This window comes from Cynoglossus semilaevis, chromosome 11 (genome assembly GCF_000523025.1).
Source record: "Cynoglossus semilaevis isolate Cse_v1.0 chromosome 11, Cse_v1.0, whole genome shotgun sequence".
In the NCBI taxonomy this organism is placed as follows: Eukaryota; Metazoa; Chordata; class Actinopteri; order Pleuronectiformes; family Cynoglossidae; genus Cynoglossus; species Cynoglossus semilaevis.
In genome coordinates this window covers 11,354,421-11,371,426 of record NC_024317.1, presented here as the reverse complement: position 1 = coordinate 11,371,426, position 17,006 = coordinate 11,354,421, and the positions used below count along the sequence as shown (strand labels likewise).

General features: G+C 40.1%; 1 protein-coding gene across 2 annotated transcripts; it reads left to right on the top strand.

Moving 5' to 3' along the window:
- The first annotated feature begins 169 nt into the window (after positions 1–169).
- On the top strand, positions 170–17,000 carry ccdc120b (coiled-coil domain containing 120b). Of its 2 annotated transcripts, none has more exons than XM_017036372.2 (11): positions 170–2,528; positions 10,704–10,847; positions 11,020–11,120; positions 12,047–12,177; positions 13,453–13,554; positions 13,647–13,767; positions 13,889–13,948; positions 14,402–14,555; positions 14,972–15,073; positions 15,185–16,180; positions 16,793–17,000. In XM_017036372.2, exons 3-11 carry the CDS (start codon positions 11,072–11,074, stop codon positions 16,887–16,889), a joined length of 1,812 nt encoding a protein of 603 aa, XP_016891861.1. In that variant the 5' UTR covers positions 170–2,528; positions 10,704–10,847; positions 11,020–11,071; the 3' UTR covers positions 16,890–17,000. The 2 variants fall into 2 exon arrangements, with proteins under 2 accessions (XP_016891861.1, XP_008318765.1); XM_008320543.3 differs by having other exon boundaries at positions 10,704–10,858.
- Positions 17,001–17,006: the final 6 nt, after the last annotated feature.

Genomic DNA, 17,006 nt, shown 5'->3' with positions numbered 1-17,006 from the left:
GCATAAAATTGTAAGGGACATTTGCTTGACAAATCTCCTGGATATCTTTTATTTATTAACAAATATATTGTTGTCCATGGTTTTTCCATCCTTTAGTGGAATGTGGTTCCTGGGATTGAAGAATAATTAAGAATATTAGAATACAAACTACCCATCTTCTAAATATCATTTTATGATAAGTATTTGTTAGAATACAAACTACCCATCTTCTAAAATATTTTGTCTATGCAAAAGTGAGTTGATACAGTATGATCACTTTGTGTCATTTGTTTCCATCTTTTTATTTACACTGCTGTCCAGTTAATGTGAGCAATATTTGAGTCTGCATGTTGGTTGTATCATGCAGACTGGCCTCAGCTTCAGACTTGGTGACTTGAAGCACAGACAAATGTCAGTCTGAGAGAATCTGGTATTTTTATAACTTCATTTACCCTGATGTGTACTGTATGTATGACCCCATACTGGACCAGCACCTGGTGTTTGGAGATTCCTGATTTATACTATACAGTACTCAATTTACCCTGTTCCATTAAACCTCTCACCCTGTTTTTTATGTGCTGATTGTCAGAAGGCCATTCACTATAGTGAGTCATTTCTGTGATGTAACAAAACTGCGTTTCAAGCAAGAATTTCTGTTTCCAAATACCATATTTGTTAAGCTATTTTTTTTAACCAATGTCTACCTGTGTTTCCATAGCAATGCTGGTCCTGTGGACTTCATGCAAAATAGATTCCTGGCATTGATGCCACTCTGCAAAAATACACAGAAGTGTTTGAACTTTGTCTTTGTCATCAGACTATTGTTGAAAAGCTTCATGTGGCTCAGAGTCTGCTGTTTACAGACCCGAGTCAGGTTAAAAATAGTTTGTCCTACTTGGTTAAATTGCCGACCAAATTATAAAGCTCAGTTCTTGGATCAGTTGAAGGTCGGGCCCTGTAAGCTCCACCCGTCGAGTTTCCCTACTCTCTCATTCCCCATCCCTGCAGCAGGCCTCTGTTTAAAAAGTCTTTTATGTAACTATTAATTTTTGTTGCCACCCAAACACAGACTGACTTTGACTGATCTAATATATATCTTTATATTTATATACAGTTTTCAGTAGGCAGCGAATTGTTCCACCATAATTGTTTTTATAATTATTTTTAATTTTAATCTTCACAGGAATCAATTTACATATGAGAATTTAAATAAAAAAAAAAAAAGATCAAATAAACTCCCCCCCTTTTCAGGATGTGAAACATTTTAATGCAGTTGGTAAAAGCCATAAAGAAAGAGTTTTAATGCATCACAAAGAAGTTTATATATATGTATATATACAATATATAGTTATCCATATATATATATAGTTATTGTATAGTATATTTAAAAGAAGTCAAAATGGGATGTTTACAAAACTGCGTACTCTAGGTATAACTGCCTCTTGTATGGATTAACCAATTCAAGAGCGGGTGAAACGGACTCAGAATTTGGAGTGTTTGTACAAGGACACATGGTCCTTGATTTACGACGTCCTCAATCTACGGCGTTTCGTGGTTACGTGTTATTCGTAAGATGTTTTTATGTCCTAGATTATGATGTCACCACTGTGTTAGTGTAGGTGAGTGACATAGGTACTGATGGACAGTGTGTGAGCAAACGGCAAATACCGAGTTACATTGGACCATAGAAATGAAATGGACCTCTGTAGTCTCTAATCAGAAAATAATGTAAATAAAATGTGAAGCTGGTGCTGAGGAATTTTTGTTCATTTGCTATTTGTTGCAAAAAAGTTCTTTAAAAAAAATATTTGAATAGATTTGATCTTTTTTACTAGTGAAAAGGGAGAGCAGTGGACACTAGCAAAGTACCTGGAAATGCATTCTGCCTTAGTACATAAGGACAATATTAATGTTGAAAGTAAGGTAAACTAAGACCTCCAGCAGCCTTTGCCTTAGTTAATTTTTTTTAAATGTAACGTGCCTTATCGTACACAAAGAGTCAAATGTAAAAAATTGAAAAAAAAAAAAGCAAAACAAGGTTCCTAAAAAGACGTACATTTCCTTTAAATCCCTGAGACTAGTTGCATTTGTTAGGTCACGGTACTGACATTTACACTATAATGATTTTTTTTCAGGCACCAGGGGAAATAGCGCCACGGTCACCGTTGTGGCAGCAGCAGACTTTGCAGGCAGCTGCTCTGGGTCACAGCGGCTTCAGATGCGCAGCAGCGCCTCGACGCAGTGGAGGACGCGACGCCGCTGCTGCTGTTCGTGACCAATCACAGTCGGGACAAGAAGACAACATGTATCTGAGGACATACCTGTTTCATTTAACGTAAAAAAAAAAAAAAAAAAAACACGGTTGCAGGTTTTCGGGAGGGTTGACTGGCTGTCGTGATCCTGCGCCGGGATGAATGCTCCTGGCTGGGCTTTAATTCCAGAAGAGCGCAAAGGAGGACGAGCAGGAGGAGAAGACGTCGGTCATGATCTTCGTTGAGCAGTAACATCTTCATGTCCTGACTCGACACGGAATAAACACTACTGATACGGTAAAAGGACGAACACTCAGAATCCCACGTTAGTTAACACGCCATTATTCGATGGTATTTTCTGTGTCGTTTGTGTGTGTGTTTATCTTTCAGTGCATGTGTGTGCGCGCGGGTACATGTTTGCCAGCGGTGACTTATGTGTGATGTTAACCGGTCGTCGTGTGTTTGTTTTCTCACGGCTTGTCCACAGATGACAGCGGTGTTTTTAAATATATTTCAGGCTCAGTGTGAAAACACACGTTGACATGATTCGCGCGCGCGCACAGACACACACACATACATGCGCACGCCTGTAGAATTTAAATCAAATGCAAACGGCGTCAGTAAAATGGAAACCCTACAGTGAGTGTCTATAAAACACCAACACACAGTTGTCACGAAGGAGTGTTGGGAATTTTTTTTCTGTTTCAAACAGAATTGTTGAGTTGAGTCTGGAGGTAGAGTTTGTTTGTTTGTGGCCATTAGGGATGAACTAAACACGGAGCCGCCAACGCTCTGGGTTTACTTTGGTGTGAATTACCAGTGAAAAAAAGAGAAAGTAGGTGAAATTTGTATATTGTCAAATGTTTTAAGCTGACGTGTATTTGTTGGAAGTGGCAATTGGACCACCACCCATTTACTGAAATTGTAATGGCTGCCCACAACTATATTTAAAAAATGGATGCATGAATGGACTCAGCTGAGATACGAGCTATGCTAGTTTCTGCTAGTAACCATGCTAGTTACTAGCAACAAACTATGCTAGTAGCTCAGTATGATTGTACTGATAATTCCTCCTGTCATTATTTTAGTATTATTTCAATGGTCACAACCCTCCAATGTAGTGTCCCATTAATTGAGGAAAAAAGGCAAAATAAACAATTTGTATAAATTGGGACAATGACACTTAGGGTGGTGTTCTCCAATGTTGCCATATGGCCCAGAGTTCTACTGGGCAATGTTGCTTTTCAGTCCCATTAAGTGACCAATCCCAGTTATCCTCCCTGTTTATTTCCACTGTCTGTCTTTGCTCCGACTGCATGTGTTTTTATTGACAGTGAAGTATTGAGATTGAGACCATACTATCTTCAGCCTAATGTTTGACCTTAATGGTATTGTTAGTGTAGAAATTGGCAAATTGATTGATGGACAAGTTGTGTCAGTTCTAAGACAGCTGCTTCTCTTCCAGAAGCTCATGCAGCAGAAGCAGCTCAGTTCAGTTCAACTATTGTATATACATTGTCTACAGATAGACAATACCTATATGTTATATGTAGGGTTTTCAACAACATAATCTAAAATTTAAAAAAATTAATTAAAAAATTACAAATGTAATTAACAAAAAATACCTTTGGATGATATAATGTAAATTGGTGAAATTCATATCACATGGTTGGTTAAAGCCACTGGCATATAGATCATGTGAAGTACAATATAACAGATGAAACTGTTATTTCTCCTCGTTATCACATTTTCTTGTAAACTGTTTCCGTGGCCTGTCCATCATTACATTACATTTAGCAGACGCTTTTATCCAAAAACGACATACAATTTGAGTAAGTCAGTCAACAATCAAGCTACAGTAAATATACAAAATACACAAATACATAAATGATAAATAATAATAAATAATAACTAGTAAAATGACAGTTATAGTTATAGTAGGTCATGGAATGCAACTGTGTTGTGTGGGCTGAAGATTTGGGTCATAGTTTAGCATTTGATATGATTCAGCAAACCTGCTGTCAGTTTAGGTGTTTATGATTTTTACACTGTCTTTAAAGGCAGTGTGAATCATTACTATTATTGTATACGTGCAATTGACGTGGTTAGTAATTTAATTGCTATCCCTGAAAATACAGACCTAAAAGCTGCTGCAGAAACCACTAACTGAAAACTACTGCTGCTGCTGCTGCTGCTGCTGCCAAAGCTGGAACGGCTGAAGGGCTTTTCATTTCTGCTCACATGCTTGTTTTTTCTGCAGCAGTGTTAACCCCTGTTATTAACAGATTCCTGAACAGGGGTAACTGTCTAGATCTGAGGGAGAGAAAGAAAAAGCCCACTCTCAAACTGAGGTGGATGGGTAGGTGGAGGAATGATTTGGTCACTGAGTGCCTCGGGCCGATTCCCACCTTTTGGTGAATCTGGGAAACACCTCTTTGTTTTCACAGGGTTTTCCCTTTTGCTTGGAGCCATTACAGAAAGTGTCGCCTGCTCCTCTGTTTTTAAAGGAGCCATGAATTTGCAGACCATTGGGACCATTTGCAGAGCTGACTTTGGCTGATTTATTGCAGGTCATTTACACTCAGTTTGGTCTTGATCAGTGTTTGCTTTCACTCCCTTCTGCTTCAATGCAAATGTGAAGCTGGCAGCATGGTTTTCCTTTACTCTGAAGACGTTCCTGTTCTTTAGTTGTCTCTGAAAACCACTGGTTTTCAACTGATCGGGCTCTGGCCTTAGGTCTTTAGGTCACGTTCTGGTTCACATACACCAACCTGAGTCTGACACAACAGTACAGTGGTTACAAAATATAGACCCTCATGAACTATAGAAGGTGGATACAAACAGTTTCCTAATAACACTGTTATGACTAAAGAAATTAATTGTTTTTATTAATTTTAGAAATGTAGTACACAAACAAAAACACAAAAACACTCCTGTGCGATGTAATATCTAAGTATCAAAACATCCATTTGGATCTTTGCATACTGTGTATTGTATTCAATTTCTGCTCAAAACCCTCCCTTCCTCTGTGTCACTGACTAGACCTGTGAGCAATATAAAATTAGAACCCAACCCAGATTGTTCTAAACTCCTGAGAATTTTTTTTTAATACATAGTAATGACAAGGTGACTCTGCTGCCTCTATGCCCAGAGACATGGACTGACATGGTTTTACTCTCAGGTTCATGTGTGGACCATATGAAAAACAATTGGACGTAGACATCCATATGTGTAGGCAAATCAACTGCCCCACAGACACAGCATGTCAGACATGTTCAAAGTCTGAGGCCAAATCTGTGTCAACTTCAGCTTCCTTCTAAGAATGTTTTCTGTTACTGTATTGTCATTTATATCTCCATGGTACGCTATTTATTTATTCATTTCCGTGCCAATTCCGTAAAAGCATGTTGGGTTGTTTTTCAGGCCAATTCTTTATTTTGTTTTACCTCTCTATGCTTGGCCATCTTTAAGATTACATAGTGGAACACACAAGTGCAGAGAGTACAGGGAGTAAATCCCACCAGGTGTTAGCAGAGGGAATGGCACCAGATACTGAAATAATCCCTTCAGATGTTGTGGCCGCATTCCTTTCTTTATTACGCCGCTCCACCTCAGCTTAGCAGAATCCAGGTGGATCGCACAGTGGCTGCGATCGCTGCGTTTCACTGGTGTCAGAAGAGCAGGGGTGAGAGTGAGAGGAAGAATGAAGGCCAGTGAGGTGAAACCAACAGGACTGGGTCTGTGTTTGAACTAAACTCCCCTACTGTGACCTGACAGCCTTGATATAAATGAGACAGTCATCAATATAGAGGAGTACATGAAGTGATATCCACGGTTTGTCTGTCAGTTTAGGTCTGGTGAAGGTGTTTCTGTGACATTCTGGGAAGACGTTTGGGAAACTAAGCCCTTGTAATAACAAAATATGTCCTTGAAATTCCATATGATCGAGAGACTGAAAAGACAAAGGTAAAATATTGTGCAAAAGATGAGCGTCAAATATCTAGGTTTTCATCACATCTGTTTCTCAATTCTTTACATGACAGACTATTGCCACAAGTTAGCCAGGATATAACAGTTAAAATGTTATGCTAATGACTGGAGTTAATTATTTTCTACACATTAAAAAAGTCAAAAGACACAAAAAACAATAACACATTTTAAATAAATCTTTGTTAACTTTAATAAATAAAAAAAGAGCTATAATGTATCGTTATAGTGGATTACTCATGGATGAGCTTGCCAGTGATCTGGGTCTATTACTCATGGATGAGCTTGCCAGTGATTGGGTAAGGCTAAAGTAGCCACAAGGTAGCCCAAAAAACAAAAAATGAAGCCTACAAACATGGCTATTTATTGAAAAATAAAACTAAATCTCTAGAATAATTATCGAAATGCATCTCAAATGAAACATGAAATTGTGCAAACAATGCATTAAAGGTGTTCATTGTTTTGTATGTAGTGTAAAACTGCTGAACAGCTGTAGCTCTGCTCTGGTTACCATGTGTGAGTTTACACAGCAGCTGTGCTAACACAACGCCCGGCAGCTTCACCTGTCCACCCTGAGCTGCAGCTGATGTTTCAGCTGCTTTCTGCCGCCTGTTGTTGAACACACATGGCGAACACGTTGTGCTTCTGTTGTCACTGTCACAGGAAACACTGTGGACAACGGTGGCCTGGTCCTGGGACTCTCTAAACTCGCAGTCCACACGTGCACTGAATTAATTTAGCTAATCTTTTTACGGAGCTGACACAAGGGTAAATGTTGGTCTAATTCAATGAAGGTGGTCTCCTGGTTTCAGTTGCTGACATTATTCTGGTCAGTTTTTCAAGGAACACATGACTGAGAACAGAACAGTTCACTGGCAGGCTACATTTGTTAGCATCCCAGTTATCATAATTACTTGAACAGCTCTTTTCACAACAGTAAATACTATACAAATACATGTAATAACAATACTGCGCTACTAGGTGTGTTCCCTTTTAAAGTAATTTGAAAGACAGATGAACTTTTAGCTTTTATTCTAAATATATTTTAAAATAAAATATATTATTATTATTATAATCTGTGTTTAATGAATTATAAAGGTTATTTCATCTTTAATCACCAACACTAGAGAATTTGTTAACTAACCAAAAAAAAAACATTAAAATATAGTAAACGTGTCAAAGCACCTAAAAGAGCTGTACGTAGCCACAGAAATAGCTCAGAATTAGCGAAACATGTATTAAAATTGCTCAAATTAATGACCTAAAATTTAGAACAAAAATAGCTAAAAAAATAAAGAGAAGTCGTGCTGAAAGATTTTTGAAATCACTAACAAAGTATGTTTACCAGAACCCGTGGTCAAAGACAAACCTAGGACCGAGGACCAAACACAGTATAACTGGACTTGACCTGGATGTGTCAATTTGCATGGTGTCAGGCTGTCTGCTGTCTGTTTTGCATTCATGCTTCACACAGGAGCAGTCGTCCCCCCACTCCATCTCCCCCTCTTTCTGCGGTGCTCATGTTTTAATCCCTGTTCTCTCAGCACTATCTGCACCACCATCTACACCCCTGGCTTCACCCCTCTCTGGTAGTATGTCAACATGTGTTTGAAGAGTGCGTTGTGTGCCTGTCTTTTCTGATCCTTCATCTGATGCCATTTCACATGACTCAGTTTATCTGATTCCTCATTGTTCCATCATTTCTGCCCCAGGCTGCTGTCTGGAATGTGGTGCGTTGTTGTACCTGAGCAGCCAAGACACATCTGCTTTCAACAATGTTTGATATTTAACCTAGTGGTGACAGAGTGAGACAACAAGAAAGAACCTTATTATATATATTATTAAAAGCAACGGAAGAGAAGTTCAGGGTGTCGTCAAGTAACGTCGGAGTTCCATTTCTACGATGTGAAGTAACTCAATTTTTGCCGTAAGTTGGAACTTGCATACGTCCTATGTCCGTCACCTAGAAGAGTCTGACGTACACTTGACTTGATTTTCGGGCCTGTGGTAGATGAAGAGAGGAATCGTCTCTGACGAAGCAGTCGCTTTTGTTTGTCAAATAACAACAAACCTGCCATTAACGCTCAGATAACTGCACTGTACCTCTGTTCATGTTGGCAGTAAACATTATCTCTAATTATTCACAGCTCTTCACTTAACGTGAGAAAGACAAAGTTCACACTTGGACTTTATTTAATTTTGTTATCGTTGGTTGTTTAATTTCTTATTTTGTGTTTCACAGAACCCCATTTTCAATTAGTACTTCATTCCAGGTGCCAGGAACTTTACTTTGAAAGTTCAGAGATCCTGTAACTGAGTGGAGTTTGTGGGGATGTATTCATAACTACTTTTGACATGACACTTTTTGTATGTAGTGTCAAATGAATGAAAGCGGTATTCACGAAAATATTATTGACAAGTCATACTGACCAAAACAGGGGAAATTAAATTTGGCAAAAAAAAACCCAACCAAAACTGCATTTAAATTTGAATTTGCATCTCGAACACTTTAACATCTTAACTTTAACGTTATTTTAAATTAGAAGTGTGCCTCTCCTTACAGGTCTGGATTTATTATAGGTTAGATGACTACACCGATTTGACTGTAATTAGATTTATGTAAGGAGGTAACAACAGGCCCATATTCAGAGCCTGTTGTTTTTTTGGCTCCAGTCGAGCCTCCCAGTGATGATGAAGATAAAACGGGAATCGTCCATCTGTTTGTCTTTTAAACTGCCTCTAAAAAACTGAGATGTTTCACTGTATTTACACACTGGAGTTGGGGATTGAATATGCAGTATTGTGTTGTTACCATGGTATTCTGTGTGCTGAAATGGAAACGTTTTGAAATATGAATTTGAAGACGTCACATACACATTCTGGACATTAATTATGAAAATGAAATGATTGGTTTTCATAGTTAGGTAAAAAGTCGTTCCTACCAGGTCTGAAATACTTGTCTGTGTATTACATTTTATCACCCAACAATCTGACCACCTGAACTGTGGTGTGTGTGGTGTGTGTGAATGGATGCTCGTGACTGCCTCTTGTGTGAACAGTGAACTGGTCATAACTCACGTAACCCACAGACAGGAGCAAACAGCAGTGACTGGGTCAGTTCCAGGACAGGAACCCATGCAAACTCACAATAAATTCTTCAACTTCAGCCTCAGTCTCTATGTTGCTGGAATGAAGAAACCCAAATATTTATGCCTTGTTATATATGCACACCAACCTGGGTCAACTGTAGGAGAATAGTTATAGAAACCACCTTTCTCAGGTTTACATGGTCTCCTTGTTCACAAGGAGGATCATGAACCCCTGGTGTATACATTAGGACACTCTGTAGCCTCCAGGTACTGGTACAGAGGGACTACATATCCTGATAAAGGAACATTCTGTATGTAAAGCTAACCACGTGAAAACAAGAGTCACAGGGTGAGAGAGCAAGAGTTCACAGAAAGAAAGTGGTTTTCAGAGTCATGCTACCAATGTTTTTTGCCGTTCACATTAAAGCTTTAAACACTACAATCAAGCAAAAATAAATAAAAATATTTGCACCTGGTCAGACTGTACTCTTTTTGTAAAGAAAATACTTCTCAGACAGGTATTTGTAGTAGTACTTTTTGTTTCCCCTCAATATTTGGTGACAGTGAGATTCCTGCGATAGTGTAGTAGGGAATTGTGAAAAGTGTCACTATTTTGGGACATCAATGTTGTGTTGAGTACAAGGAAAGATGCTACGTTAGCATCTGACTGACAAAGTGTGTGGGTGAAGGTTCCACGGCAGCAGTTCTATATTTGGATGCAGAGAAGCACTTCCTAGTTCCTGGTATTAAATGAGGTTTTTGCAGCGTAGCCGTGACAGTACTACAGCGCCTCATACATCATAATCCTGTCGTAGTAATACAACTACATCTAAATGTGTCTACAAACATGTACTAAAATGTATATTTAGCCAATTCTAAATACTGACTCAAAGTAAAAACTCAATGAGTCACTGCTTTGGGGCCTAAGATTCTCACTTAACGTCAGCAGTTGAATAGATGCATTTCCAGAAATGCTTATTTAAGCGTTCATGTTTCCTTCCCTGTGAGTGTGCAGTCGTTATTGATGACTTTTTCACTCAGGTCTTTTCTGTGTATTTTTCTTGGTTTCTAATTTTCACATTTGTGCCTATGTACACCTTTTTTAATTTAGAAATTTGAGTTTGGAAATATAAAATAATATATTTTATGATTATTATATTTTGTATGTCAAAAATAAACAAAAATATATATAGTATAATTTTTGGTGACTTATTTGCCTGAATGCTATTGCTGCTATAATTTAATTATTATTAATTATTATTATTATTATTATTTCAAATGTCCCATCAGCCCCAGCTTTTCAGAGCTTTTACTAACATAGAAACATGGATTTGAAAAGCAGCAGCCGTTGCTTCATGACAGAGCTTCTATTTGATTTGATTTATTTCTTCCTCAGGATTGTTGTGTAGCCCGAGCAGATCTGCGCTGCCTTCTCCGGGGAGAACCTGGCTCTGTCCGATGTAGGGGACAACGATGCTAATCAGCTTCTGACTTGCTAGAAATGCAACTGTTGACCTCAAACAAAAGACAGTGCGTTGCTGTAAGTACAAGGTGAGGGAACGAGGGCTGGTCAGTTTTGGTAAAATAAAATCCTAATCAGTTATTGTGGATAATATTTTGAAACTGTCCAAAAGTAAAATGAAATCATGTTAATGTAAAAGCTTCATGTTTGATTTCTCCTCCTCCCTTCTTCTTCTTCTTCTTCTTCACAGGTGAGGGTGTGGCTGGGAGTCTGAGCTGTGAGGTCCTCTGAGTGTCAGCCACATGGAGGTCAAAGGACACCTGATCACGTCCATGGGTCTCGGAGCTCCTGGTTAGTGTTCAACTATGCACTCTCGTGTCTGGGCAGGCCTGAAACAATCCAACAAACCTTCGGATTATGTTTTTCCTGAAACGCAGCTTAGAAACTGCTGTCCGTGTGAAGGGCTTTTGTTCTCTGACTGCCTCCTGTCAGGTATCTGAGTGATCTGAGATCACCGTCAACAGACACCACATTGTTTAAGACAAGTACAGAAAGTCTAACGTGAAGTATGCAGTGTTCCACAGTCTGGACTCGTGTTTTTTCAATTAATCCCTCGACAACAGGACGATGACTCTATGAAATTTAATCTGCTCCTCATGAGTGGTAGTTTGTATAATTGAAGGAAGGTAGCATCTGTAAAACTGTATACAAATACAAAGAGGAGTCAAAATTATACATATATATAAAAAAGATATAGCTCCTGGCTAGACGAGGAGCCTTTTGCTCCTAGAGCTGGCTCTGTGATTGGAGGCAGCCTCTGTCTGAGAGCTGTAGTCTGAGCTGGGGTTTCCTCACTCTCTCTCTCGTTCTCTAGTTTCACATTATGAGTTGTGTGTTTGCGCACGTTTCGACACTGAGCAGGAGAGAGCGGGGTGTGAGTTACACACCATCTCCCACTGACTGATAGAAACTCAAGGAAACGAGAGAGAAAAAAACAGACAGCTCACAGCTCATGCTGAGACACCACACTGCTGCAGACACAGGAGTGTGAAGCATGATGTCAAAATCATAATAACAGTAGCATCAGTGTAGAACCTGGACCTGATGCTGAGGACACTGTGGTCACTGTCACTGATGGGACACCATCACCAAGGTCTTCTAGATCTACAGCTCACTTTCCATTTCTACATATGAGTTGAAAAAAAAATATTATTTTTTTCATGCCAGTTTACCTCCTGATGTGTTTTTTATTTTGTGATGTGTTTGGTGATGTGCAGCTGTACAGGGCAGCCAGGCCAACAAGCTGCAGGCCGAGAGGATTGTGGCTCTGCAGGAGAGGAAACAAGCCCTGGAGGCTCTCCTCAACTCCAGAGTGGGAGAGCTCAGAGATGTCTGTCTGCAGGAGGCGGTAAGAAACACCACCTTGAATGTTAGGACACAACTCCAGGTATTGCTCCTTAAATGGCATCTGTTCCTTCACGGGGTTTTGAAGATCTCGGTCTCAGAGAGAGAGAGACAGACAGACGTCTTTTTCCTACCCTCGCAAATAATATTTCTTCTTTGGCATCACTTTTATAGAGTCCACATATTATTTTCACTTTCGGGACTTGCATCCTTCCTCTGTCTCCTATGCCATTCCATTCTAGCCTCCGTCCTGTATACTAAATGCACACACACATAAAGATGTTTGGTATTTTAGGCTATGTCCTTTAAATGACAATATGTAATCCCTAGCTGCATTCAGCAGCTCAGATGGAGGTCACATGCTCCGCCACTCTAGATCAGGGATTCCCAAAGGGGGGAGCATGAGCTGTGTGTTGTCATTAAGTCCTGATAAAAACACACAGACACACAACTTTGGACGTATTCTAAGTGAGATTGGACAACGCAGAAAACATGTCACTACATGCCAACCAGTGACCGCTGTTTTATGGTGTTTTTAAAATCACGCTCAGTGCATCACACTCACTGCAGATGTTCTGTTCTGCTGTTACTGCTTCAAACTGATGTGGAAACAGTTTAGATTTGAAGGTTAATCATTTTCTATAAGTGAGGATATTATAAAAAAAATAGATGTGACACTTCTGGTGATTCATATTTTGCCATAGCCTCTTTAGTTATGCCATAACCCTCTGTTTTATTCCTAATTAGAAGGGGTTTTAATGTAGCTTAGAAAACAACAAAGAAGATCTCAGTGGCTCTGGAGCTGAACATTTTCATGTAGTTAATGGAAAATTGACCTCCACACTAAATTGCCATTGGAAAAGTCTGACTGTAAAACTGTGTTTCTATCCATAATTATGAGGCTGGTTCTTTCACATAAATGGGAACATTGACTTCTCTACTGTTTGTGTCCGACTACTATTTCATCACACAATACTCCATTTAAATGAACTGATGGAGGCAGTGGTGGATTAAATACTGTTGGTTTTCCCTTTGAACCACTTTATATCAGATTAACAAACCCCAGTTACTCACACAAGGTTCTCTAACGGCAAGATATACTGGCAAATATATATCATTGAAACACCAATGACCAAAGCTATAAATGCTGTTAGCAGAGCCCTTTTATTCTTGTTGGCTGCCATCTTCTTACAGTGGTATCACCTTGTTCAATACCTAGGAGCTTGCACACTCGGTGGAAGGATCTCATTTATTTAAGGTTAATGAATGTCCTCCACAGGAGCTGACTGGAAAACTGCCACATGCTTTCCCCCTAGAGAGGGGAGAGAAACCACCAGTGGTGCGCCGCAGAGTTGGCTTTGGTTCCTGCACCACAGCTGAGGTAAGTCAGAATCTTAATAATAATGTGTATGCAGCATTTTCACCAACGCCTACACTTGTAGTCTTAAGACACACCTCTGTCTCTGACTGCAGGATGACGCTGCTCAAAAAAAGCAGATAAAGGCCATCTTCACTGGTTCTCTGTACAAACTCTCTGAATCGGACCGAAATGTCCCAAACAACAAGAGGACGGTTCATAGAGGGTGTCACACAGGTAGTATTACATCACAGACCTAGTATTACATCACAGTCGATGGATTCCATTTGTGTACATTGACAACAGTAGTTTCTGTACTCGCCTGAACATTCATGTTGATCCTGTGGTGATTTTTCAGAGGACACTGTCATGTCAGAAAGTACAAGCTCCACATCAGATTCAACATCCCATGGTAATGGTAAGTCAACCCTAATGTACCGACTGTATATTAGAGATGTCTTTTAATTTCCCTGGTGCAAAAGTGGAATTCTAGCACAATCTTTGCCTGTTGTTAACCTAATCAAATGTCAAGTGGGCCGGACCGGTGCAATAGTAACATCATTAACTATATGCAACAATAAGTCCATGTTTTTCCCCCTTTCATGCAAATAAGTGCACTTATATTAGATATTTATTATTATTTATTCACTTTTAATCACACGTCATTTTACAAAACATATCCTGAACATGAAGCCTATGTGTATTTCTTATTATCAAAATTAATTTACTGGACCGGATTAACTACCCTAGCGGGCTGGTTTTGGCCCACGGGCCCTATGTTGAACACCCCTGTATTATAGAGCTCTGAGCTACTTATCAGTTGATGTCAGTAGAAGCAGAGCTGACATTTAATCTTGTGTTCTTCCGATAGAGTCATCTCCCAGCGTGGGCACTGACCAGCACTCTGTGTCTCAGCCGCGACTGACCGTAGGCAGCCCTGACCACAGAATCAGCAGAAAACTGTCTCCTGTAGAGATTTACTACGAGATGAGGACACGCCGGAACTCTGCCACAAGTTCTGTTAGGTACAAGTTCTGAATCCTGATTCTGTGGAAACTCTTTTTTGATAATCATCATCACATCTGTTGGATTTTTTTAAAACAGATGTAAAACACAGACACATACCTGCTGTTTTTTTGTTTTGTTTTTTTTTCTAATTTTGATTTGTCTGGATAACTCAATATTTATTATAATTTATGACAATCACAATTAATCTTGATTAATTGTAAATAATCCACGGCATCCTGTGATTAATTAGATTAAAAAGATTACTAATTTGACAGTCCTAATTCAGTCCTTTAATCACTTTTTCAAATGTCTTATTTTAGTTTCTCTGTTTGTTCTTTGTTTTGACGACTAGAACCCTGAAGAGGACAAAGAGGTCGATGATGACTGAATAGACTGTTAACCCTTGTCTGTCCTGTTGTGTTTATTCTTACAGTCCAACCCACTCTTTGCCCAGAAGTGCATCCAATGTTGAAGGTCGAAGTGTCCCAGCAACACCACTGTTGGCCAGAACAGCTCCGATCAGTGTTCATGTCAGGTGAAACATGATGTCCAGCTGTTTCTGTTTGTTACAAGACAAGGCACATGCATTTGAAGTTATTTTCCAAGAGTACGATTGTACGATTTACTGTTGGATTTGAATCTTTAGGTCCAATGCGTCAGGTGGTAATGGGTTGAAGCAGTGGTCTGGCAGCCTGGACGTTCCTTACATGATTCCGCTGGCTCAGGAGGGCTCTCCGTTCAGTTCTCGGGCGAGGCGCAGTAACAGCTCGGAGGCCCTGTTGGACAGATCCAACATTTCTGATGACTCAGCACCCAGAAATGGTTTGCCACCCAAAGGAGGGCCGTACAAAAGCTCGGAGACGTTAACCGATGGCAAGTTGCAACACATTCATCTTGGCAGCCCCAAGGGTCATGTGGACAGTTTTATGGAGCAAGTCAAAATGAGTCTGTCCAGTGGCAGAGGGGCAGGGGGGGGCTACAATGACCTCTTAATGGATTATATCTGGGGGAAGCAGCAAAAGATGCAAATGCAGCAACACCTGTACCAGTCTACAGGCCGGATCTGGCAGGACATGTCCTCACCTCGCTCCTCCACAGCTGTGGCGCCTCCTCATGCAAATGGATTCTCTCATTCCCAGGTGCACATCCCCAGTGCTGCGGCTCCTTATAGTCCTGTAGTTCCGAGAGGGTCTCAGGGGGAGCTGCGCAGAGTGACCAGAACCAAATCTTGCGGCCCTTTTATTCCACTGCAGGATGCAGTCCTGTTGTCAGCGTATGAGTCTCAGCTCCCTGCGTCTAGCGTTACTACTTCTTCCATCCCCAACTTGCACCCTTACCAGACTGAGCTGTCTGGAAACTCCTTTAGCCGAAGACCCCCACAGTTCTCTTTACCTACTCCAGAGGACTCGACCAGAAGCCTGCATAAATCCCTGGCCCTGGAAGGACTGAGAGACTGGTATCTGAGGAATGCTCTTGGCTATTCACCTGCTGCATCCAAGGGCCACGAGGCTGGGATTTCACGCCTCTCGCACCCCCACCCACTGGTGCATCAGCCCCAGTCTGTTCAGGGTGAAGCAGGCAACACCAACGGACCTCAGATACCGCAGTCAGCCAGCTTCCACGGTCTACCACTGCACGGAAGGTCAGTGCTCAAGCCATTCTACTGTCTTTCTGTTAAATAAAATTTCTGTTTGTCTTTAATGAACAACAGGTGCAATATCACTGTGTAATATTTCCTTTTCTGTGCAATAGTTCAAACACTGCTGCAAATTATTTTTATTCTCACGGTTCATAATTTCATGTGTAGACTCCATGCACTATTATTTATTTATTCCTGTTTACATTTGTCACTCCCATACTGTTTATCTGTATATTTACCATTAGTTTATATTTAGCACAGTATTGTTTTGCACTAGTTATATATATATACATAATGTATATATATATACACATATATACAGCCATACCAAAGTAGCTGCTCGTGGCCTACAAGCTGTGTACTTTGTACTGTGTACTCCGGTTGCCAAGCAACGACATTTCATTGCCAGACTCACTGTTTTTTGTGTTTCTGTGCAATGACAATAAAGAAAGTCTAAGTAATGTAATATTATGGAAGCAAACAATAACGGCACAAGTGGCTCTGTCTCTGAATTCACATATACTACACATACCACGATGAATCATACTGTTTGTGTTTGTATTCTGTTTTTTAAAGAACTACATTGACTTTTTATTTGTCTTCACTCTCTCTCAGGTCAATGGAGTTCTCTCTGTATCAGGAGACTTCACGTCCACAAATGCAAGAGGCGACCACAAAAGAGCCAAGTGCCGACTCAGGCACCCTTGTCTGATGCAGCAAAACGCACATTGACACACACACACATATACACACAGAGAGACATGAGACATGAGAGAGAGAGGGAGAAAGATACAATGTGACCTCAACTGCAAAACAAAACAAGGCAACC

What these genes read in the sequence shown, in the direction of transcription:
- ccdc120b (XM_017036372.2), top strand. Translation starts at nt 11,072, where the DNA reads ATGGAGGTCAAAGGACACCTGATCACGTCCATGGGTCTCGGAGCTCCT. An exon ending in ATGTCTGTCTGCAGGAGGCG is followed by an intron (nt 12,178 to 13,452) that starts GTAAGAAACACC and finishes TGTCCTCCACAG; the next exon opens with GAGCTGACTGGAAAACTGCC. An exon ending in TCATAGAGGGTGTCACACAG is followed by an intron (nt 13,768 to 13,888) that starts GTAGTATTACAT and finishes GTGATTTTTCAG; the next exon opens with AGGACACTGTCATGTCAGAA.